Raw genomic sequence first — 26,424 nt, 5'->3', positions numbered from 1 at the left:
TTTGTTGGCATTGTTTTGTTTGTGTTTATGAAACATGTTTTTGTTGGTGTTTGTGTACTAGAACTAGTATTTCTGCATGGATAACTTTACATGAGGTTGTACAAATAAATATAATCCGATAATACAAATGTTTTAGTATTGTGTGCCAAAGAAAACTATTTATCTTTTTTCATGTTATTTCATGTTATTTGGAATATGATATGTTTCTTAAAGAAATTAAAGAAATTAGTCATTGTCGTTTTATACCAATTAACAATGAATCTCTAACCAAAATAGACTTTGATATAGTGGTAAGAAGTGACATTCTCAATGATGATAATTAAGAGTAATTTGGTTTGTTGTTTCAAATAAAAAACTAAGTCTTTAAATAAAAAAACATAGTTAAATGCAAACTTATTTATATACTATTTGATCTTTTTTATGGTTTCACAGATAATAAAATGAATATTTTTCTTTCACCGAGACAATAAAGTTAGAGATGAGGATTCTACATTATAAAATATGATTAATATCACAAAAAATCATAGTATTTTTTGTAATATAACTTTTTTTTTTTCATTTTTCATAGAATAATTTCATCTTCTTATTTTTTTCGAAAAAAAACAACTTTTTATTTTTCAATCCAAAAAAGCTCTTATATTTTACAAGTTTTTTAAAAAATAATTGCTAAAATGATAAAAAAAAAATGGAATACTTTTTAGGGAAAAAAATAAAACTTAAATTTAAATTGAGAATGGTACAATGTATAAAATCCGTTATAATATTTATTTTTTAAAATATTAATTAGATAAAAATGCAAAAATGGTCCTTGTCATATGCATTTTTTTCCGTGTTTTTGTTAAAACCTTGACTTTTTTTTTATTGGTGGTCATTTCGAGATAGTTTCGTTGCGTATTTGATCCCTCCGAATATTGGAATGACTGTAATGCTCTTTTGATATATTTTTTATTGTTTTTTTTTCTATTTAATTTAATATTTTATTAATTACAAATATAGGATCTACCCCTATTCAGTATGTGTGTATCAGTGTATGTGTGTATGTGCAGTAAATGCAACAACAAAATTAACATCACCCACCTCCATTGTTGTCTTCTTCACCTTACCTACATCTCCTTTTTGTCTTAATCGGCCTATACGCATATATCACATTTAAAAGTTCCACTTCTCATAAGCTCAAATAAAGACTTCTCATATGCTCAAATAAATACACATTCAACGTCTTAATTTCTTCCCAAATCCAGATCTCGTCAGATGAGATGAACTAACCACAATTACCTTAATGAAATCGATATCTACCAACAAAATATGAACATTCGATCGATACAATACTATCTTTAAAGTCGATCCATCCAAAATTGCTCAAATCTAATAAGAAAAACACAAACAAAATCAAAAGATTCCATTTGGGTTTAAAGTCTCCATACCTTCAAATTCATTATCATGCATATGAAAATCAACAAGAATGCTCATCTCTGTAAGCGATTTAGGAATTCGGCCACTAAATTTGTTACTCTGAACTTCAAGTTTCCATATCAAACTCATTCCAACAAACAAATCGTTCCCATTCACCTCTGAAAAGTTGTTATTTAATAAATAAATACTCCTCAACAACCCAATTTTCCTCACATCAGAAAATGATCCTCTAAAATCGTTGTTCACAAATTAGGGTTCGAATGCTTGATATGTCATCCAAAATGTCCATGTCAATTGTCACTGTTAAACCCATATTCTCGAGTTGTAACCCTAACACAGTCATATGATTTGCAGTGGGAATCATAGAGAGATCGATCGATGTTTACAGAGACGAACCTTCATGGTTTGTGGATCTCCAAGGTATATATGAGAAGAAAACACACAAAAGATGTATGTAGCTCTCATTTGCTCTTATTTGTAGATTTTTGCTTTGTTGTCCACGGCACAATTTGATTTGATGATTGAAACCCAAAAACCTGATCCACCCCATGTTTTGTCCATGATTTAATTTGGTTGTTGGAGGTGGTGTATTGGAGGTGGGAGGTGATCGAATGCGAGAAGGAAACAAGGGGGGATGGTGTATGGTGGTCTAGATTTTAAGGTAAAAACTAAAAGGGAAGTATCTAACAACGATGCTCTTGAAGAGAGTGAATGAGTGTGTGTGTGTGTGTGTGAGAGAGAGAGGGGGGGTGAACCTCATATTTTTAACTGATAAAAAATTAAATTAAATAGAAAAAACATCAAAAATATATCAGGAGGGCATTACAATAATTTCAATATTTGAAGGGACCAAATACGCAACAAACCTAATTCAAAAGGACCATCAATCTAAAAAAATCGAAGTTTGGACAAAAAAATATATATGTGCCATAAAAACCCACGGACAATAGTTTCTATCAAGTCTAGGCATTTTCTTGCTACTGTCGGGTATTGGAACGGGAATGTGGGTGAGACCATTCTTGTCAATGTCTATGCCCCACAATTCCTCGCGGAGAAGAAAACCCTTTGGTTGGATTTGGTGAACCTAATAATTTCTATACCTAGGAATTAGATTGTGCTTAGGAACTTTAATTCTTTTCGGAGACCAAAAGAGAGATTCAATTCGTCTTTTTGCTTGTACACTGCCTCTACCCTTAACACTTTCATTCAGGATGTCGAACTCATTGAACTCAAAATGGGTGGTCGTCGTTTTACTTTCTTGAGTGAAGTTAATTTTAAGCAAAGCAAATTGGAGAAGTTTTTAGTTTGTTCAAACTTCATGTCTGCCTTTCCTTCTGCTTCCACGACCGCCTTGCCTCGCGAGTATTCCGACTACTCTCTGGTTATTCCCGATACCCTTTTAAAAGATTTTGGCCCCCACACATTTTCGATTCTTCAACTCTTGGATACTTCGTGAAGATATTGACTGGATTGTTAACACCACATGGTCGAAATTCAAAGGAAAAGGACCTTCAGACAATACATTTTACGAAAACTAAAAGCCACCGAATTAGCAATTAAGGATTGGAGACGATTGGATCACGAAAAACAAAATAAGGAGCTTCATGATACCAGACTCAAGGTTGATGCACTTGAGTTGGCTACCGAAACTAGACCCTCCACTGAGACTGATCAGAATGAGAGGCGAAGTGGCAAACAATAGATTTTGGAACTGGAGAAGCTGGAAAATATTGATCTTCAAAAAAAGTTGAAAATCAAGTGGCTTACGGATGGAGACGAAAACATCATTTTTTCCATAAATCCTTAAAAATCAAAAATAGCAAAAGGAACATTCACGGTCTTATGATCAACGGGAATTGGACGACCAAGGTGAACACAGTAAAGAACAAGGCCATCCGATTTTTAGGGACAAACTCAAGGAGACACAGAGTGTTCGCCCCCTGCTGCTAAATCCAAATTTCAAACAAAATTTTAGATATTGATAATCCCTTTCTCAAACAAGATTTTGTGGTCAAAGAAACAAATGGAGGTTTTGGATTAGGGGTTGCCTTGCCTCTTCACGGACTTCTATCTTGATAAATGGATCTCCAACTAAAGAATTCCAGATTAATAAAGTGTTGAGACAGGGTGATCCCCTTTCCTCCTTCATTTTTATCATTGCAATGGAATGTCTTCAGGATGCCATGAAATTGTCTAATTAAAGTATCCTCTTTCACGGTGTCAAAATCCCCAATAACGGACCAACTATCTCCCATCTCTTTTACGTTGATGATGCACTTTTTATGGTAGAATGGAGAAGATTGAACTTTATGAATCTTTCTCGGATTCTTTGGTGTTTCCACTCTACATCGGGTCTCAAAGTTAACTTTCACAAGTCAAAGGTGTTTGGTATTGGAGTTCAAGACATAGACGTTTCTAGGTGCGCTCGTATCCTAGGGTGTGACGCTGCTACTCTTCCTTTTATATATTTAGGGGTTCCCATTGGCACTAATATGGCTCTAAAGCGCAGCTGGAGTCTGATAGTTGAGCACATTCAGAGCAAGCTCTCCTTGTGGAAGGCAAAGTTGTTATCTTTTGGCGGGCACCTCATGTTGATAAAATATATCCTCCATAGTATGCCACTCTATTACTTCTCCCTTTTCAAAGCCCCATCCTCAACCTTGAAACTATTGAGAAAACTCGTAGAAGATTTTTATAGGGAGGTAACGAGGATAAGAAAAAAACTTGCTATATTTCTTGGAAGGTTGTCCTCACCAGTAAAGACTACGGTGGGCTCGAAGTTGGGTCGCTTAGAAGTAACAATCTCTCGCTCCTTTACAAATGGATTTGGCGCTATAAGTCAGACAAGAATACTCTTTGGAATCTCGTTATCAGTAGGATACATAACCTCTATAGAAAGCCTATTTCTCACATGGCGAAAAAGACTTTACCTGGTATTTGGTTAAATATTAATATAATTTTACAGGCTCTTGATGAACACGAGATTGATTTCTAAAAACTTATTAGTTGTGTTATTGGTTCTGGGACAAATACTTTGTGTTGGTCTGACAACTGGACAGGAGACGATCCCCTTGCCTCTAGATTTCCCACCCTTTTTGATCTTGACAAACAAAAATCTTGTCTTGTGTCTGAAATGATATCGCAACAAGGGTATACTTGGAGTTGGCACAACATTCCCAGAAGTCATTCTGAGATACAGAAATTGAATCAAATTTATTCCTTCCTATACATTTTTTCTCCTTCAGAAATGGAGGATGCTTGGAAGGGCAGCATGCAGGCAGTAGACAACAAATTTTATGTTCATGATTTAAGAAGACTTATAGAATCTAAGATCACGACCTCAAGCAACAACACTACAATCTGGTTTAAATTGCCCCCTCTTAAAGTTATCAGATTTGTTTTGAGAGCATGTTAAGAACGCATCCCATCAAGCATTGCTTTACAACATCGAAGTATAAATGTCTCTTCCACTTCGTGCCATTTTTGTCATGGAGGTTTGGATTCCACTGATCACTTGCTTGTTGGATGCTTTCTTGCTCGCAATGTCTTATCATGGATTTTTAATTGGTGTGATATTCCGATTCAAACCTTTCGAACTGTTGACTATTAGAGTTGCGTCATTGGGCTTAATGTTTGATTTATTTTATATATCCGGAATGGGCCTGTCCATCCGTGTTTTGTTTTGATTAGGGTTTAGCTATTTATAGTGTATGCATGTATTGCATTAAGCATGTTGTTTTTCGTTAATACCTACATTGTAACCCTTAACACCTCTACAATCGAAGTTCTTAATTGAGCTCTTCTGAGGTGTTAAAGTTTAATCATTCGATATCATTTGAGCCATTCTTGAGTTCCTTACATTATTGTTCTTGCTTTTCTGTTTAGAATCAGTCAATCCAAATAGTATATTGATCCAACAGGTGGTATCAGAGCAGGAGACTGTGTAACAAATATGCATTCCTTCTGTTTGAAGAACTATTTAGGGTTTCTGCTTTTATCGAATATATAGAAGTCGTCCTCTTCTTGTCGACGGTAACTCCTGTGTTTGATAAAACCCCAATCTCAAGTTTACAGGTCTAATTCTAGCAGTACCAAGGAAGGCTCATCATGTCTCACGATGACTCTCAAACTAATCCCATCAACATCTCCAACAACATAGGATCCACTACAAGGATTCACATTCTTTACACTCAAGACTATGAAGTGTGAATGTATCACTGTGAATATTACGTAGTTGGATCTGAAGACAATGGTTATCTCATTTGGGAAGCAATCACGCTGGGTCCATTCGTTCACTCTGGAATGAATAGAACAGTAAAGAATCAAAAAGAGTATAATCAACTCTTGGTGGATGTGGAAAAGATCCCTCAAGACGAGAAAGACAAGCTGTTATGCAGCATCAAAGCTTTGAGGATGATTAGATTTGCCTTACAGGGTAACACTTTTCGTCTGGTAAGTTCGTGCACTACCGCTAAAGAAATATGGGATAGGATAAAAAACTGTACTCAACCGACGAAGATCTAGAGCACTCAATCCAGACCTTACTACTCTCTGAGTTTGGAGCTTTTACGCAAAAAACTAAAGAGACACTACTTCAGACGTTCGACCGTTACAATCATCTACTTAGCAAGATGTTGAAGTATGACATTGAAAGGAAGGGGATTGAACAGAAAGTCACGTTTATGAATGACCTGAGACCCGAATGGATGGTGGTTGTCTCTACAGTGAAAGCTCATGAACAATTTAAATCATATTCGCTGGCGAAACTGATGGGAATTTTAAAATCTCATGAAAGCACGGTGACAAAAGAAGTAAAGGTAGTTTTAGATGTAGGTTCATTGGCTCTTGTTTCTGAGAGCAAAAGTATGGAAGACGAAGGGGAGGAATCTGACATGTCAAAATGTGATTTAACCAGTAAAGAGTATGCGATAATGGTCACAAACCCAAAGAAGTTTGCTCGAAAAAAATTCCCTGTCAATAAGAACCAAAACTGAAAAGGAAGCTATAGTTCAGAGAAGTTGAAGGAAGAGACAAAGAACACTTCTCAGAAGGATGATGAAAAGAAGGAAAGCAAGCTTGTAGGAGACTCAGGGTACGACTGCAACTATTGTCATGGCAAGAACCACCTTGCCAAGGATTGTATGCTGAAGAAGATGGCTGAGAAAAGGGATGGTGATGACGACGAAGCTTACTACATGAGAAATCTTGAAGAAATAAAGAAAAAGAATACAAATAATAGTCCCATGAATGCCTTGATTGTGCAGGAAAACGTGTATGAAGAGGAGTTTGGAGGTGTCGAAGTTTGGTCCACAGATTCTGAGGATGAAGAGGTGAGAAAACCTACACATGGAAGAGTATTTGTGGCAAGAGAGGAGGATGGAAAGTCAGCCGGGAAATGCTTAATGGTGACGGCTGGAGTGTCAACTAGAGGTAAGCATGAGGAACTGAACGTGTATGAAGATAAATGCTTTGCGGCCAAGCCTGTCAGTGAAGATCAACGACTGCGCTCGTTTGATCAAGAAGGTACAATCCATCCTTGAATCTCTTAAAATTCCGGTAAAATATTACGAAAAAGAATTAAATGAATTAAAATTCAAATTTTCTAACTTAAATAGTAGTCTTATGCAAACTCGCTTAACGAACTCTAACTTAACCGACCAACTTAGCAGGACGTCTTCGAAGAGTGAGGAGAGAAGGATGTGGATAGAGCTGAAGGAGGCGGAGTTAGTTAGAGTTAGGGACGAACTTATTTACTTACAACGAGACAATTTAATTTTTTTAAAGCAACGGAATGTTTTTTTTAATTGCAAAACGTTTATACACGAATATTACTCAGTCGCTCTTAAATTGTGAAATAGGGAAAAAGATTCATAAGATGATCTTACTCTTCCTTTAATTTAAGGAGGATGAGGTCATTGCTGAGTGTGAGTCCATAATGTCCTCATATGAGATTTCTATCTCTTACAAAATTGGTCTTGACAAGATTGAGAACTTTATTGACTCCAAAGAACACAAATGCATGCTTAAGAATCTTTTAGATGAAAATGATAGGTTGAAAATTAAGTCCGAGACTATAAAATAATTTGACTCATCAAATGCCAAATTAAGTTCAGAAAATAAAATAAATATAGAAAACACGTCTGAATTTGATGAGGAAAGTGATATGAGCGAAATCTCGGTGGAAGATGTGGTTGATTGTTCTGAATACATGAAGAGCAAAACCGAGAATGAAAAAACACTCATATCTGAAAACTCGGTTGAATATGCTCGCCTGTCAAAGGACACTCCAAAGAAACTCAAAGAAAAGGCGGCTATCTGTCAGAAACTTCAAACAATACAAAATCAAGTATATGTTGTTGAAGGACTCACCAAGAAACAAACGACATAATTGAAAATCTTGGTCGACAAAGATAACGCTAAAGGGTGCAACAATTGAAAATCTCGGTCAACAAAGATAACGAAGGAGGGAAGAATTAAGGGAGTTTTGGTCCAAAATCTTTCTACTCTTAGAAATGAAAGCCTAGTTTCGGTCCCAACTCTTTCTACTCTCAGAACCGAAAGCCCAGTTTCGGTGCCAACACAAAGATCATTGAACCGCTTGAACTTCTACATATCGACTTGTGTGGGCCTTCAGCTATCGAAAGCATTGGTGGTAGTAAGTTCATTCTTGTTATAGTAGATGATTCTTCACGCTTCACCTGGGTTTTCTTTCTTAAATAGAAATCAGAGGCAACTCCCAAATTGAAAGCATTTATCAAGCAAGTGGAGCTGCAACTGCGGAAAGTGGTGAGGAACATAAGAAGCGAAAATGGGCTTGAGTTCAAGAACAAAGAGTTTGAAAACTTTCTGGCTGAAAAGGGAATAACTCACAACTTTTCTGCTCCCTATACTCCATAACAAAATGGGATCGCTGAAAGGCGAAACTGTTCCTTATGTGAAGCAGCCCGAACCATGCTAAGCTTTGCTTCTCTTCCACTCTACTTCTAGGTTGATGCCATTGCACCTGCATGCTACACTCATAACAGGTCCTTCCTCAACAAACGATTCTTAATAACTCCGTATGAGATTTTGAACAATCGTAAGCCTAACGTGAAGTTTTTCCACCTTTTTGGTTCTAGATGCTTCATTTTCAATTCTAAAGAGAACTGAAACAAGTTCGACGTAAAAGCAGACGAGGGGATATTTCTTGGTTATTCACTTACATCAAAGGCATTTAGGGTTTTGAACAAACGATCCAGGAATACTAAAGAAACCTACCATGTGACTTTTGATGACAATTATACGAAGAAGATTCAAACAAGCAAAGGTACTGAAGAAGACATCTTTCCAGAATCCAGTCAAATCTCAATTCCTATCTCCAATCTGTTTGAAGAATATATGCTACTGCAATAAACTCCGAAGAGAAAGCAGCTGATAACAGTATCAACAAACTCAAAAAGATCATCGATGATGTTGCAAAGGAAATGGAGGGTGATCATCAAACCCCAACCGAAACACAACCATCTAAAGACCCTCCAAGTGAAAGTTCTACATTCAAAGGGGAAGGTTCATCAGTACCAAAAACAAATGAAACGCCTTTCAAGGGGGAGAATCCATCTCCTACCCCGACCAATGATGGTCCAACCGAAGGGGAGTGTCCTGAACTAGATATGAACTACACTTCGCCATTTGAGGGGGGAGAATGAAAATGCAAATGACGAACGCGAATAATAGGAACTTGAAGAAGAAGTAAATGCTGAGTTGGATCCTGTTTCTGACCCGAACTACCCTCCTCTTACGAAATGGAAAAAAGATCATCCTAAAAAGCAAATAATTGGTGAATCATCTGAGCGAGTTCTCACACACTCCCAACTTAAAGCAAAACAAACTGCTTTGTTCTCACAAGTTGAATATTGTATGTTCAATTCGTTTATCTCCAAGATTGAACCAAAGACAGTCAATGACGCCCTTGATCACTCTGACTGGGTGCTAGCAATGTAAGACGAACTCCATGAGTTTGAATGTAATCGTGTTTGGAGGCTGATTCCCACACCAAAGGATGCATCGGTGATTAGTTTGAAATGTGTGTTCAGGAATAAGCTTCACAAAGAGGGTAATGTAATTCACAACAAAGCAAGACTTGTGGTGATAGGTTACTATCAGGAAGAAGGGATAGATTATGAGGAGACCTTCACTCCTGTAGCAAGGTTGGAATCTGTAAGAATCTTTCTGGCATACGTTGCTCATAAAAACTTCGAAGTTTTCCAAATGGATGTAAAATGAGCCTTCTTAAATGGAGAACTAGAAGAAACGGTGTATGTTGAGCAACCACCTGGGTTTGTAAACGAGAAGTATCCTGATCATTGTTATGTTCTGGATAAAGCAGTATATGGTCTGAAGCAAGCGCCGAGAGCATGGTATGAAACTCTAACTCGCTTTCTCAAAATGTCGAAATTTAAGCAAGGTTCGGTTGACCCAACCTTCTTTCACAAGAAAGAAGGCAAACATTTAATGATAGTTCAAATTTATGTCGATGAAATCATCTTAGGCTCCACGATCCAATTAACTTTTTCCTTGGACTAAATATTAAACAGGGACCAGAAGGCATATTTATTAACTAGGAAGCTTACACCAAGACCCTGTTGGTGAAGTTTGGCATGATGGGAGACTTTGAGGTGAATGTTCCCATGGTGTTTGTCACAAAGCTTACACCTTCTTTGGATAAACCGGCTGTCGATATGACCCTCTATCGTCAAATGATAGGGTCTCTTATGTATCTAACAGCTAGTAGACCATATATTATGTTCTCTGTGTGTTATGGTGCTAGGTTCCAAGCAAATCCAAAAGAACCTCATATGATTGTTGTGAAGAATATTTTCTGATATCTTAAGCGAACCTCGTCTCTCGGTCTCTAGTATTCAACAAAATCCGGATTCTTCGTTCAAGCCTGGATGTGGTCTGGACCGAAAGGGCACAACTGGTGGATGCCAATTTCTTGATGGCAAACTTGTAAGTTGGCAGTCAAAGAAAAAAACTTGTGTGTCTCTCTCAATAGCCGAAGCTGAGTACATCACAGCAGCCTCCTGTACGTCACAAGTCATTTGGATTCAAAGCCAGCTTAGAGATTATGGACTGAGTATGAAGAAAATTCCTCTTTACTGTGACTCAGAAAGTGTGATAAGAATATGTCACAATCCAGTGCAACACTCTAAGACCAAACATATTGCACTGAGATACCATTTCATCAAGGACCATGTTGAAGACGGTAATGTGGAAGTTCATTTCGTTCGGTCCTCTGATCAACTGGCTGACATCTTCACTAAGGCCTTACCAGAAGCATGTTTTAATAGAATATTACAAGGTTTGGGAATGATGGAAGCAGAGTCGATACGGAAACCCCTTACATCTTTCTAAAAATTAGACAGGCGAAATAGAGCGAATGCTCAGTCTATTTCGGCTCCGTAATTTTTGGGAACCGAAATGAACCGAACACTCGGTCTATTTCGGCTCCGGAATTTTAGGGAACCGAAATAACTTGATCGCTCGGTCTGTTTCGCTTCATCTTTTCAAGGTTAGGTTTCGGTTGTAAATCTTGTATATTTTGTTCAATGTTTATACTCATCTTTCATTGGTCTTTATCTTTATCTGCTATCTTTTATTTTCTATTTTTATTCTTTTTCAGAAATTTCAAAAATACAAAAATATCTTTTATTTTCTGTTTTTATTCTTTTTCAAAAATTTCAAAAATACAAAAATATCTTTTTTCTTTTATTTTCGTGTGGTTTCTTTTCTTTTTTTTTTGGTCTTAGGATCACAGAAAGTACATGCAATGAAGCAAGGGAAGGTACAAATTCTCTTATCCATGAACTAGTTAGGTGTCCCTAGAAGTATGCTGTTGTCTGTAGACCGAAGCCTCCAAGACTCTAAGTGAAGCCTTAATGATTCGATTCATACCAATCGTTTCTTCCCAATCAGGCTGTTAAATTCACTCAAGTCATGAGCTACCTTACTCTTCTCATATGAGTTAAGAGTTTTCTACTTTGTCATTCTTTTATAGCAGAGGTACTTTTGGTTCTTTAACCATCTCTTCTTCTTTCTCCATCACGTTTCATTCACTAATGTAACTCTTGAGACTCTCGGCTATTACCACTGAGGTTTATGGTTACACAAAATCTGAGTTTATGATCTTAGATGCGTACACCACGTGCTAAGTGAGACCCAAAATCCAGCACCAACAATGAATTGACGATGAATAATTTCTATTCAAGCTATTACTTGTTACCTTATGAAGTCTCTTTTTATTTTTGAGTGATCTTTATGAAATTTTCTGACACCAAGACATTTCTTCCCAAAAGATCCATTTTAGTTTATATTTCTATTAAACATCATGTCACTACAAACAATATCCAACCTACTTGTTCAACAAACCACATCGGTCTCACAAGTACTTCATCCAACTTTCAGACTTATATTAGTTCGGTTGAAGATAAGCATCCTTTTAAAGCCAATAGTTGAAAAGAATCCTTTCGATGCTTATTTACAAACACTTGATTGTATTCTTTCAGGAAACCACACAAGCACTTCAAGTCTCTATTGACTTTGAGGGAAGTGATTCGTGCCCGGAATCATTTGCTTTATGTCTTAAGACATCACTCACGTCCTATACACATTTTTCTTTATTTCTTTATCTTTGACACACTCTTGCACGAAAATTATTTGTGATTTTCCAAAACTCAGGGTGTTAGTCCTAATGGCACGTTTCTGTTTTATGTTTGAGGATTTGACAGAACTAATGTTTCTTTGTTGTGTGGAGCGAAAGTGGTTACGTTGAAAAGAAAGAATGATCTATGTTTAACATTGCCTGTGTTGCAAGTTGAAGTTTGTTTTGAAGAGATTATATGTGGATAAGAATTTGAATCGAGTCATCGGATAAGCATTAAATTAGGCGCGTGAATTTGAAACGGTTCCTAAACCCACGCTTGATGATGTCTATTTGGGGAAACCAAGATGTCACATCGCGCTTTTTCTGGCGACGTTTCAGAGATCGTATAATCATTACAGAAGTTTTTTTCTCTCTCCTGGAAACGATATATAAAGGGTTTCTCACACCTCTTGTACCTCACTATCTTCTTTGATCTCTCTCTCGAATACACTAGGCGATTGTTTGCTATTCATCTTCTTTATTACAACAATGGCGGAATCATATTCTATGCAAGATCAAACAGCTTCTTCAAACTTGCTTCCTATCAAACCCAACTAGAATCTGATCATACAACTGAATCCTTTTCTGTATGATCACTACATGCTACATGTGGTAGAGGTGCTCAAGCATTTCCCATTGGTGATTGCTCTTATGCAAATCGAATCAGTGCCAATGTCCCTATTGTCACAGGTCTATACTACTGCTTCCTATGACAAGAACAAGCATCGCATCTATTTTAAGATCTTTACTCACAAGACCTCCGTTTCTAAAGCCCGCTTCAGTTCTTTACTAGGGCTTGCTGTTGATGCATCTGTTATTTCTCCTGATTTCATCACTACGACCCAGTTATTCTCAATGTTCTATGAGATGGGTTATACTGATGTCCTCACTACAGTGACAAAATTCAAGAATTCGTGTTTGCCACCGTAGTGGAATGGATTACTGACTCTTATCAACAAGGGTTTGGCGGAACGAGTAGTTGGATCGGATGGTACCAGCAAAGGTTTTATGACCATTTTATATGGTCTATATAATGGTATTAACCTAGATTATGGTTCTCTTATCTGGTCGAAACTAGGGCAAAGCATCAACTCCTCCACCAGACACTCATAGATTTCATGTGGTCGTTTCTGGACCATAGTGAATCGAAGGGCTATTGAGCATTTTCAGATTCCGGTTATGACTGATGTTCTGCTTTCCTCTGTGGCTACTTTTCACACCAAGAAGATTATCTTCTCTGATGCAACTAAGTTTTCCTTCATTGGTTCAATACTTGAAACAAATGTACAGGTGTGTGTCAAGCGAAAGTAAGGTAATGGCTGAGTACATGAAGCTTCCTCCAACGGGTCCAAGACAACTAACTATTGCAATGCAAGAAGCATTGGATGCTGTTGAGAAGACTGCAAAGTGAGGGAAAAAGGCAGATACCAAGAAAGTGGGAACCGAAGGTCCATCTGCTAAGCTTGTCAAATCCAAGAAGCGAAAAGCTGAAAAAGCTGCATCTTCGGATCCAAAGAAAATTAAGAAGATGGAAAGGCGTCGAAAGAGTCCTTCTCCTTCTAGCTCTGGTCATGATGACGAACACTTTGCTGATGAGGAAGAAGAAGTTTAGCATGATGGTTCAACAAGAGGTAATACACCTCCTCGTTCTCCAACTCCTACTAAACACATTAACGACAAGGTTCCAACTCATCCTCCATCTCCACCGAAGTCTACTATTCCAGTTTTGGTTGCTCCTATTTTACCGTTGATTTCTTCTCAACCAATTTCACCAACTCCTTCCACTCAACCTACTACTACTATTCCCCCACCTCCACCAGTTAGCACAATACCAATATCTACAACTCCACTCCTACCTCCAATTTTTTCTCAAGCCGCTTCTACTACTACCTCAATCACTACAACTTCACCTAACTCTCCAATAATAGTCAACACATCTGATATGGGGGCTAATAATGAAACCGACACCCCTATTACACCCAAACCTTTTTCACCCTCACCCTCAAGTGATTCTAATCCTACTCTCGGCGGTGATAATTTTGATTTTGACTCAACTTATTATAGTCCTTACAGACTTCCCTCTGATGAAGATAATGAATCTTAGGTTACACAACAACAACTGCAAGGTATTCATGATAAGCTTGATCAACTGATCGCTTCTTTAACCAAGAATAATGATGCGGTTATGAAGGCCTTTCTGGACACTGCTCTTGAGCAGTATACAGATTCAATTGATAAATCCACAAAAGCGGTTGATGATTCCCCGTCCCTCTGTAAGAAAGTGACAACCGATGTGGAGGAGCTTATTCAAGATTCTAAGATCTTTCTTGATTCCATTAAGGGTCATGCTGATACGAATGCAGCTAAGGTGAATGCCACGATTGATTACCTCTCACAATCTCTTCAAGTAGAGAAAGAAAAATTTGATTCAGTTCGGTCTAAAATTCAAACCGAGAACCATTCTCTCATTAACTCAGTTAATTCTCGCTTAGAAAAGCTTCACGCTGACTTGGCAATGGAAAATAAAATAATGGATGATCTGGCTCGCAAAACTACTCAGATTGAAGTCCAAAAAGTTCAACTTTCTCAGGCGGATAAGGAGATTGCTTCATTGAAAACTAAGTGTGCAGTTCTAAGAAGCTGTGCCTCTGATGTTCTTAATCTTTTGAGTACTGTTCTTCATGCTCATGATCCAATTCTTACTCTCACGATCAGGAATCATTTGACATCTAAACTTCTTCCGACAATTGAAATCCTAAGCCAGATGAAGGGTGTTACAGAGCCGATAGTCACTCCGCAACAAGGGGGAGATGGTGTTGTGCAAAATACTCCTGTTCCACCCAAAGTTGTTATCAAAACATAACCGAAGGGTAATGAAGCTTCGGTTTTGGTATTCAAGATAAGAAGGGCATTTCTGGTGAAAGTGACGAATATAATGAAATGATTGTTGAAGCCTTGAAGCGAAAGCAAAAGGACAAAGAGTTAGATGATAATCTTCATATCACTAGAGAGACAGAAGAAAGAGAATGAAATAAAAGGAATAGTATGATGCTCTTGTTTGCAAGAAGGCTCTGTTTCCTCCTTGGACTAGGGAAGACTGATCAAAGAAGCAATTGAGTTTCCTAGCATGTATTGACTCGAACCTGTTGTCTCTTTTGATTGTGACAACTCGAGGGGCTCTCAATTTGATATGCCTATAACCAGAAAGGAATTTGTATTTCACTGTTTTGATTCAACAGTTAAAGTTCCCTTTCCTCATCCTCAGGTTGATCATGATCTTATCGACTACTATCTCAAGTTCGGTTAACCTCAATACCTGACATGGAGTGCCTAGAAGATAACCATTCTCAAGGTGATGAAACCCTCACATGTTGGGAAATTTTTTAATATTCAGTTTCGAATAACCAGATGTTCGGACAACTCGGTCCATACAATTTCTTTAGCAAATCTTCCTAACTTAAATCCTCACGATTGGATTTTACTGTTTAATATTTTGCTCACAAATTCGAAGGAGTATAAGTCGATCCTCAATCATCTTAAGAGGATGTTGGCCTCTTATATCCTTGAAGTTGCAAAAATGGATCAAGAGGTAGCTCATGTTATGAGGAAGAGATCGACTATGAAGCCTACTCGAAAGCCTGGAGATGTTAACAAAATGAAGTTGGGTCAAATTGACTCTTCTAATCTTACTGTCATGTTCACAAGAGTCGAAGGTGAAAGGTTTTTGTTCGCTCTTGTTGATAAGCACTTGTTCTCCACTGACTGCTTGGAGCACATTATTGATATTATTCACCGATGTAAGTCGAACAGAGAGTCAGACAAGAATAATTTCACGGACATGCTTTGGTGGTATATCATTTTTCGTCAAACTCTGCTGGCCATTATACCGAACGTGTTCAAGACCGTCAAGAAATCTTCTGTTGCTCAACCGAACTAAGCTCTCGCCTCAATTGACGCAAAGGGGGAGATTGTTGAGTATTAGAGTTGCATCATTGGGCTTAATGTTTAATTTATTTTGTATATTCGGAATGGGTCTGTCCATCCATGTTTTGTTTTGATTAGGGTTTAGCTATTTATAGTGTATGCATGTATTGCATTAAGCACGTTGTTTTCGTTAATAGCTACATTGTAACCCTTAACACCTCTACAGTCGAAGTTCTTAATCGAGCTTTTCTGATGTGTTAAAGTTTAATCATTCGACATAGTTTGAGCCATTCTTGAGTTCCTTACATTATTGTTCTTGCTTTTTTGTTTAGAATCAATTGATCCAAATAGTATATTGATCCAACAGGAACGGTAAAAGAGATTCTTGTGTTTGCAACCAAATGGGGCCGATGCCCAAAGAAAAGAAAGACGTTTTGAGCCATCATCTATGGCTATCTTTGGTGTGTTTGGCGTGTTCAGAATGAAAAACTTTTCAAAACTTTTCAACAAGATCAATTTTACACATCCTAAAGTGGCAGATAATATCATAATCATGGCGTTTAATTGGGTTAAATTTAAGGACAATTTAGGCATTTGTAAATGAGCAGATTGGATTTGTAGCATTTTTGTTGTTTCGTAAGACTGGTGTTTGTTTTGTTTGTTTCCTTTGGCTCACCTTTCTCTCGTAGACGGAGCTTTATGATTTTTTATAAAATTTCAATGTAAAAAAAACATTTTTATCGTTTTATCTATTAATTAATTATTTACATAACTTGTACGATATGTACAAAAATATTGTAATTTTAAGAATCATGTTTTCAAATAAAAGAATCAAATACAATAAAAAGTTACTTTGACTTTGTTACGTATCGTCTTTAATTAATGAAGGTTTTTTTATCACTTGTTAAATTTTCAAGAGTTTTGACACATCTACTATAATAAATGAAGGTTTTTTTTGTCACATATCCTCTTTTCCTTCGTTTGGACACTTGGTATTTTCTAAAAATTTTAAATCTTCTATTTTTACACTTGTCATTTTATTGTATTTTTCATTTTATTAAATTAAAATTACACATTTAATGTATAAAGTAATATATATGTAAAGTATTTATTAGAAACGGTTTATATATGTAATGTATTCAATACATTAAAGTTTCAATAATTTTAATAATTCAAATTTTTTTTTTATTTTTTTTATAATTTCAAACTTTTCAAATTATTAAAATTTCATATATTTTTTTTAATTAAACCCATGTAATACATGGGTTTCACACCTAGTGTAATAATATGTGGTAGTTTTAGAATTATTATTTTCCAATTGTCATTTTTTGAGAATTTCCATTTTTTAAAATAAAATTTCACAAAATTCTAACGAGTTTTATAAGAAAAGAAAATCATTATATTAATTTGATACTAAAATCTCATAAATACTATAAAGAATATTTGATTTCTTTTATAAATATTCCAAAATATCACATTATTTTATGTAAAAGTGTTATTATATAAAATATTTAATATTTAAATATTTATATTAAATTTTTATTTTTAGTAAACCCGTGTATGGATCTCACACCTAATTTATTTAGGTAAATAACAAAAAATTATCTTTGCGATCTGAAAATTAATAAAATTACGGCAACTATTCGCTTTGATGGAATGACATGTGTGCACATCAAATTTGATTGAGAAACACGCGCGCTCTTCGAAGCGTGGGATTGATGTTCAATATACTGTTTCGAGTAGCCGTTGAGACACATGGTTGGTGAGATAAAAGCGTTATTAAGCTTTGTATAAATGCATTCATGATGTATTTGCATTTTGGGGCTTACACTTTTAAGAATATTTTACATTAATCCTTATAGTTCTACATATGGACTTAAGTCCTTAGACTTGCAGTTTAGTTTTCAAAGACAATGCTTTGACAAGAGGCCATTACCAAATGGCTACCTATCTAAAATTAAATATCTTCCTTATTTTTTTTTATCTATTATTCTTCTATGTATTTTAGATGATTACTAATATCATTCAATTTAATTTAAATTCGATTGAGATGTTAAATTTATATATTTATCATCATCATTTTAAATATGTAGAAAGAAAAATAAAAACAAAAGATAGAAGGATATTTAATTTCTCAAAAAATACACAAACTTATTTCAATTTGTTTACATAATAACTTAACTCAAATCTCGACCATTTATTTGGTCAAAACAAAATTATATGTTTAAGAAGCCATTTATATTTAAGATTTAAACAATTTTTGTTTATAGCTAAACATTATAGCATCATTTTAGGATATTTATCTGTAAAAAAGTTTTTTCTATAATTAATATTAAACTTAGAATAAAAATAAAATGAAAAATATATCTTTGTCTTTCTATCTACACCTACAAAAATATCGACGAATATCTCTACAAAATCCTTCATAACATGTGAATGTTACCCGCAAACCCAATGCAAACCCCAAAACTTGTCTTGTGGAGAGTCATTAACCCAAAACACATAACTAATACCTTATCATCCAAAGACTTGTTGGTGTACTGACGATTACATTTTTTTTCTCAACGAGCTATTTCATGGACATATTTGCTTTATGATGTCAATATAGTCTTATGCCTTCACATTACCTATCATAGATGTTTCTTGCTCTCCATGACCACGACATGTTCTTTATGTCTAGAATCCAACTTGAAACAAATATAATCCATTTCAAATTTGATTACAACAATTACATATATTAGTCTATACATTATTCACAAGCATTTCATTAAAATATAACTTACATAAAAGATAATAGGTGTCCACATGAATAAAGTATAGAGTTGGAAAAATTCTTTTACCTCATATATAAATGGTAAGATCTTGATTGTGAATGAGTTGTGTGCCTATATAAAGTTTGTTGTTATATAATGGTCTTAGGCAACTAATTTTTAGATATGAGTTATCATTCTCAAAATATTCAACCAATTAACAAACTAAAAACATTAGCCAACTTTTCATGTTGGGCGTTAATCAATTGTTCTTGTTGGTCATCTTACATTAACACAACCAATGTAACAAACTATTATTTTTTAATGAAACATTTTCTAAAAAAAAAAGCTTAAACTATTACATCTACATATATAACTTGTCAGTATAACCAAGGGTCATAAAATAGTTCAAACATCAATTCATACATAACTAAAAGACAAGCCTTTTTACAACGAAAAATCTAATATTGATCTAACACAATAGTCATCCTAGCTCCAATAATATTCTCTTATCAAATATGTATTGTTGTTATCTTATTCAAGACACCATATTTACTTTATGACTATTGTTTTTTCTAAATATATAACACCTTTAGTTGTTTTTCTAATAAGATATCACATTTATTTCTATTAAGACAATGAAATAAAAGGAACTAATAACTCACAATATACATAATTTTCAAGATAAATCCTTTTTCTAAATATAATGGAGAAAATGAAAACAAAGCACATAAAATTTAATTCATTGTTTTTCCATGTCTGCTTTTTACATAAAACGAGATAATATATAATAAAATACGACAAATTTATACTGCATTTGCGTACATCAAAATGAAACTAAGATTGAAATCAATAAGACTAACATTACCAAAGTAAAATAGAACCACATGGAATAGCGAGTATGTCTTTGCAAAAACGTGAACTCACCTCTCATTCTCATGAGTATCTCGACAAACACAACTTTAAAAACTACAAGGAGGTTTATTAACAACGTCAAAACAACAAGGGCATATAGCCAAAACTTTTGCCTTTATAGTAGTTATTATTTTTATTATTATTAGAGATAGTCTTTGAGTAATTGAGTTGTCGCTCCATACGACTATCAAAGGACAACTCGCATCACCTTTCTTTATTTCATTGTAAAAAATAGACGAACAAAACGTAAACATCATACTCCTTCACCTGCTGTCCATTTTCTCTCTCCCCTTCCGTTTTCGTCCCTTTCAATTCATCCAAAAAATCTTTCGAGTTGAAAACAACACTGTGATACATAATAATAATAATATATTAATATATTAATTATTATTATGTTTACATATTAAGCATGCGTTTATGCAGTTTCTCCACTTAAAATCTCCAGAATGTTCTCTTAAGATATGATTCAAGTCTGAAGCAATCTTCTGCTACGCTCTCTCTCTCTCTGATCTGGGTTTTTCTTAAGTTGGGTTTTAACTTCAATTTTACCCTAAAGAGTAAGCTTTTTCTTGAACCCTTCTGTATTTTTCGTCAAAAATTCAATCCTTTGTTGAATTTTGTTTGAATATGTCCTTTAAGACTCATAAATTAAGAAACCCCTTGAATTTCTTATGCGGGTTTTCCTTGAATATTTTTTATTTTCAAGAGAATTTAAAGCTTTTTGTCGAATCTTCATCGTCAGCCAGTAAAAAATTTGGGATTTTGTCGATATTTATCATCATTGTTGCTATTGTCGTTACTGGTTCTCTGATTTTGTAACATTTTTTTATCGATTTACTTCATACAAGCTGAACTAGAAAAGAGGGGAACGATGAACAAAGTTTCTTCAAGATTTAAGTTTCCCTTTTTCTTGAAACCTTTAATTTTTGTCTACTTATGTTCTTCATAGATCTCGATTATGAGTTAATATGTATAAACATAATTTAAACAGCAATTTTAACTTATTCCCATATGAACAAACTCATCAAGAACTACAGATTTTCTTCAGATACCCAGAAATTGTTTCAATATATCAACAATTTTAACCAAGAACTTCTTGATCTTTGCTAATTTTAACAGGTAAATGGCTACGCTAGCAGATATCGGACTTTCTGCTGCCATTAATATCATTACCGCTTTTATTTTCCTGATAGCTTTCGCTATCCTTCGTCTTCAACCTTTCAACGATCGAGTCTACTTTCCAAAATGGTATCTCAAGGGTTTAAGATCAAGCCCTGCAACTTCTGGTGCTTTTGTAACCAAGTTTATCAATTTGGATTATCGATCGTATATAAAATTCCTTAATTGGATGCCGGATGCCCTAAAAATGCCTGAGCCTGAGCTAATTGATCATGCTGGTTTGGATTCTGCAGTCTATTTGAGGATTTACTTGCTCGGGTATGCTTATCTTTTTCCTATCAATTTCTGTTTTTTTTTTTCTTCAAATATTTTTACTACATTTTAGTCTTGATTAAGCATTTTTTTAACTATAGGATAAACGGTTTTTAAAATATATTGGAAAAGATGACAGCACACTAAATGGAAAGACAAATAAAAGTGGACAACTTTATAAAAAGTTTGTCCTAAATTTTGTCCCCATTAAAGCTTTACAATTTGGGTTATTTGAGTTGATTGATTGCTTCTTTTTCGACCCATTGGAGTAAAAAATAACTCAAATCCACCCATTTTTAGATAAACGGATTGTATTTTTTTTAGCTTTTTTTCAATCTATGACTTGTATGTACGCAGGTTAAAGATATTTATTCCCATACTTTTACTCACATGGGCAATTTTGGTGCCTGTTAATTGGACAAATGACACACTCGATAAGCTAGAAGGGGAAGCATTTTATAGTCAGATCGATAAGCTTTCTATATCAAACATTCCACAAGGCTCTCACAGGCAAGAAATTGATCCCCCTTATCTCATTCTTTTTCAAATTAGGGTTTATAGTATGCCAATTTCAATTTCATTTGACGATTTCAGATTTTGGGCTCATGTGATAATGGCATATGCTATTACATTTTGGACATGCTTTGCGTTAAAGAAAGAGTATGAGACAGTTGCAAATATGCGGTTGCATTTTCTTCAATCAGAAAAACGTCGTCCTGATCAATTCACAGTAAGTTGAAAAGGGCAAAATGGGAAAAACGCACTTTTTTTTTTTTTTTGTTATTATAATTTATAATTTTTTTTCTCAGGTTCTTGTGAAAAACGTGCCGCCAGATGCTGATGAATCCGTGAGTGAAGCTGTGGAGCATTTCTTTCTAGTCAATCATCCTGATAACTATCTTACTCATCAGGTTCCCCACTTTTTTCTCATCTTAAAAATATTAATATATTTGTAATAATGAGAAACTAGAGGAATATTGCGGACAATAATCGATGTTAACAATATAGTTAGTGGTGTATCGTTTTTTTATATAAAAAGGATCATAAAATATAACTTATTTGCTAAACACTAATTTTCAGGTTGTGTTAAATGCAAACAAGCTTGCAAAATTGGTTGAAGAGAAGAAAAGTAAGCAAAACTGGCTTGACTATTATCAGAATAAGTTTGAAAGAAATCAAGCAAAACGACCCATAATGAAGGTATGATATATGTTATGTATGTATGTATATATGTATGTATGTATGTATGTATTTATGCAATATTTAACTGTGTTTTGTTGATTAACAGACTGGTTTTCTTGGACTTTGGGGAGAGAAAGTGGATGCTATACAACATCACATATCTGAAATTGAAAGGCTCTCAAATGAAGTAATGATCTTTTTTCCTAGAAACTATGATTACATTTTTGGTCCCTGAGAATTCCAGATTTCTGCAATTTTCGCCCCAAAAATTTTCTCTTGCAGTTTTGGTCCTTATTTGAGGTTCTTTTTAACGTTTTTGGTCTCAAAGTATAACTGAGTTGATTTTTGGTTTTCTCTTTTGATTTTAACGTTTTTGGTCCCTAAGCATAGCCGATTTTTTGCAATTTTGGTCCCAAACTAGTGAATTTACTTGGAAAAAGGACCAAAAAAGTTACAAGAACCACAAATAAGGACCATAATTGGAAGAGAAAGAAAAAAAACAGACAAAAAAGATGTAACTTACTCTTAATTTCATCAGAAACGTATTTGATAAATCTTTTGTAAAACAGATAGCTGAAGAGAAAGAAGATGTTGTAAATAACCCTAAAGCAATCATGCCAGCAGCTTTTGTGTCGTTCAAAACCCGATGGGGGGCTGCGGTTTGTGCCCAAACACAACAGGCCCGAAACCCGACCCTGTGGTTGACTGAGTGGGCCCCAGAACCACGTGATGTGTATTGGAAAAACCTCGCGATTCCGTACGTTTCATTGACTATCCGGAAGCTTCTAATGGCAGTCGCCTTCTTTTTCCTCACCTTCTTTTTCATCATTCCTATTACTTTTGTGCAATCGCTTGCAAACATTGAAGGTATTGAGAAGGCTGCGCCTTTTTTAAAGCCACTTATTGAAGTGTAAGTTCCTTTCCTTATTGCAATAGGAAGAAGTGAAAGTACAATTCTTTAATAAACAAATCAACAAAACTAGGTGGCATTTATTGGACTTACTTTTTGACAAAATTTCTTGTGAATGTTATACAGGAAGACAATCAAGTCATTTATCCAAGGTTTTCTACCCGGGATTGCTTTGAAGATCTTCCTCATACTTTTACCTACAATTTTGATGATAATGTCAAAATTTGAAGGGTTTTTGAGCATATCGCTTCTAGAAAGAAGATCTGCATCAAGATATTATCTTTTCAACTTTGTCAACGTGTTTCTTGGGAGTGTGATTGCAGGGACTGTGTTAGAACAACTAAATACGTTTCTAGATCAGTCTGTGAATAAGTACGTCTCATAATCAACAAAATTGACAAAATTAACGCTATATTACAAGTGATTATTATCTGATTTTGGTTATATGTTTATATCTTATAGGATCCCTGAAACAATTGGAGTAGCGATACCAATGAAAGCAACTTTTTTTATAACATATATAATGGTTGATGGTTGGAGTGGAACTGCAGGAGAGATTTTGAGGTTGAAACCGTTGATAATTTATCATTTGAAGAACTTTTTCTTGGTTAAAACTGAAAAAGATCGAGAAGAAGCCATGGATCCTGGAAGCATTGGTTTCAACACTGGGGAACCTCAGATTCAATTATATTTTCTAATCGGTCTTATTTATGCTGTTGTCACTCCGCTTCTGACTCCTTTCATCCTCGTTTTCTTTGCCCTAGCGTATGTTGTTTATCGTCATCAGGTGGTTTTTTTTTTTCTTCGTGATTTTGATTGAATTACAATTTTTATTGCGATTGAAAGATTACTAATGGTAATAATTAATTAATGTAATACAGATTATAAATGTTTACAACCAAGAATACGAAAGCAGTGCAGCATTTTGGCCAGATGTCCATGGAAGGGTAGTTTCGGCATTGGTAATTTCACAGTTGCTTTTGATGGGATTGTTGAGCACAAAAGAAGCGGCTTCATCAACTCCATTCCTTCTTGCACTTCCGATTCTCACAATTGGATTCCATATGTATTGTAAAGGTCGCTTTGAGCCTGCGTTTGTCAGATACCCCTTACAGGTAATTTATACTTTACTTAAAAAGACCCTTTTACCCTTCTTTGGCCAAAAATTGCACTTTTTTGTCCTACCCAAAAAATTGGAACAAGGATTTGCTCTTGATCCTTGTATCTATGCAAATGGTGTGAATCGACGTAAATAGCCATTGGAAGTGTCTTTTGAAGTTGAAAAGACATTTTTACCCTTTGTCTGTCAATAATATAACATGTATTTTTTTTTTGGGGGTATGTGTTTTCAGGAAGCCATGATGAAAGACACTCTTGAAAGAGCAAGAGAACCGAACTTGAACCTAAAAGGGTACCTTCAGAATGCATATGTCCCTCCCATTTTCAAAGAAGCTGATTCCGATTCCGATTCCGATTCCGATGATGAAACGAATGATCAGAAATGGCAGAAGGACAATGTGTTGGTACCCACCAAAAGACAGTCTAGGAAAAACACACCCGTGCCTAGCAAAAGGAGTGCAGGCTCATCACCAAATCTACCCGAGATTCGAGAAAAGGATAAGCCATAAGTATTTTTTATTTTGAGGGGTAGGTTGTTTTCAAGGGGTAATATTGTAAATTTTACTTGAGAGCAGATATTATTTATGTGCTACTTGTGTATAGTAAGAGAGATTTTTTTCAAGAAATGCAACCTATGGATGGTGTATGGTAGAGCTTTTGCATTGGAGTAAGGAGGTTGGTGGTGCAGAATGGTTGTAAATTGACTAGTATAACCTTTTGTTCAAGTTTTTAATTTAAGGAAAAACTGTTTTACCAATATTTTAAAAATTCATAAAGACAAGCCATGAGTTGAAGGGTAATACTGTAAATTTACTTGAAAGCAAATATGGCAAGTGAAGTTTCTTATCTTTATTCTAATAAATGAATAGTTTTAATCTTTTTTTACTAAGTGTTATTTTAATACAACTCCTCATTAATATTATGATATATGTCATGTAGATATATTAGGCAATTCATTTCAAAATTCAAATTAATATTTTTTAATTATATGTTAAATTTGAAGTTATAATAATTTTAAAATTTTGATATATTCTTTAATTAATAATTTATTTAAAATGATTTATTTAAAATAATTGATTAATAATTATAAATTTTTACTATATAACTTTAACTAATTTTATAACCGTGGTTCCACGTATTATAAACTGATTTTTATAAATGATATATTTCCAACATTAACCAAAGGTATCACAAAATTAGTGTTAGAAGGTACCCATCATCTTTTGATTATCCAAAGGGATTAATGAACTAAGTAAAAATGATTTCTAAATAAAATTTAATATAAAATAGAATACTATATGGAAATCTTTAAATTGGTCGTTTCATTTCACTAGTGAACTAATTGTATGAACTTTCTTAAAGTTTTTGCTTGGTTTGATGATGGTGATCCTAGATTGTCAATAAGTTTTCTATTCTTTTATGTTTTGTGAGTTTAGGGTCATCAAACATCAAGCCTTTTGGTATAATCAAGATCGACTCGATATAAGCTGCACTTATGTGTGAAGTCCATGTTTAGATAAGCTAAAGTGAACTTAGCAACACAGGTTTGGAGAGTAGCGCCCTTGGTATGGTTTAAGGGCATAGTGCCAGACCTTGACAATGGTAGATCTGCATGCAATGGATTATCATTTTGTTATTTCCCTGGAAAAACTAACCATTGTGTCTGTTATCATCAATAAGTTTTCTGTAGTTCTTTTATGTTTTGTGAGTTTAGGATCATCAAACATTAAACCTTTTGGTATAATCAAGATCGACTCGATATAAGTTGCACTTATGTGTGAAGTCCATGTTTAGATAAGCTAAAGTGAACTTAGGAACACATGTTTGGCGAGTAACGCCCCTGGTACGGTTTAAGGGTATAGTGCCAAACCCCGGCGATGATAGATCTGCATGCAATGGATTATCATTTTGTTATTTTCCTGGAAAAACCTAACCATTGTGTCTGTTAACAAACACAAATTTTCTTGCCAAATAACTAGAAACATGTGTTGTATATATGTATGATTTTCGGTTATTATAGATTTACTTATTTCTTATAACGTTACTCTATGAAAATATTGTTTCCAAAAACATACAACGAAAGAATGGTATTCGGTAAT

General features: G+C 34.8%; 1 protein-coding gene across 1 annotated transcript; it reads left to right on the top strand.

Moving 5' to 3' along the window:
* The first annotated feature begins 19,900 nt into the window (after positions 1–19,900).
* On the top strand, positions 19,901–25,084 carry LOC145042176 (hyperosmolality-gated Ca2+ permeable channel 1.2-like). The gene is made up of 12 exons (XM_078990562.1): positions 19,901–20,240; positions 20,803–21,120; positions 21,472–21,624; positions 21,709–21,844; positions 21,924–22,025; positions 22,195–22,314; positions 22,403–22,483; positions 22,866–23,206; positions 23,333–23,578; positions 23,669–23,993; positions 24,088–24,321; positions 24,559–25,084. The coding sequence occupies exons 2-12, from the start codon at positions 20,807–20,809 to the stop codon at positions 24,832–24,834; spliced, it is 2,328 nt and encodes a 775-aa protein (XP_078846688.1). The 5' UTR covers positions 19,901–20,240; positions 20,803–20,806; the 3' UTR covers positions 24,835–25,084.
* Positions 25,085–26,424: the final 1,340 nt, after the last annotated feature.

The sequence above is a fragment of the Lactuca saligna genome, chromosome 4, assembly GCF_052625555.1.
Source record: "Lactuca saligna cultivar CGN05327 chromosome 4, ASM5262555v1, whole genome shotgun sequence".
Lineage (NCBI taxonomy): Eukaryota > Viridiplantae > Streptophyta > Magnoliopsida > Asterales > Asteraceae > Lactuca > Lactuca saligna.
Note: the sequence above shows the minus strand (reverse complement) of the source record. Positions and strands in the feature narration are given on the sequence as shown.

Excerpts from the sequence above, each read along its gene's own strand:
- LOC145042176 (XM_078990562.1), top strand. The coding sequence starts at position 20,807 with ATGGCTACGCTAGCAGATATCGGACTTTCTGCTGCCATTAATATCATT. Across the intron at positions 22,484-22,865 it reads TTGAAAGGCTCTCAAATGAA|ATAGCTGAAGAGAAAGAAGA; the intron begins GTAATGATCTTT and ends TTTGTAAAACAG. Across the intron at positions 24,322-24,558 it reads TTGTCAGATACCCCTTACAG|GAAGCCATGATGAAAGACAC; the intron begins GTAATTTATACT and ends ATGTGTTTTCAG.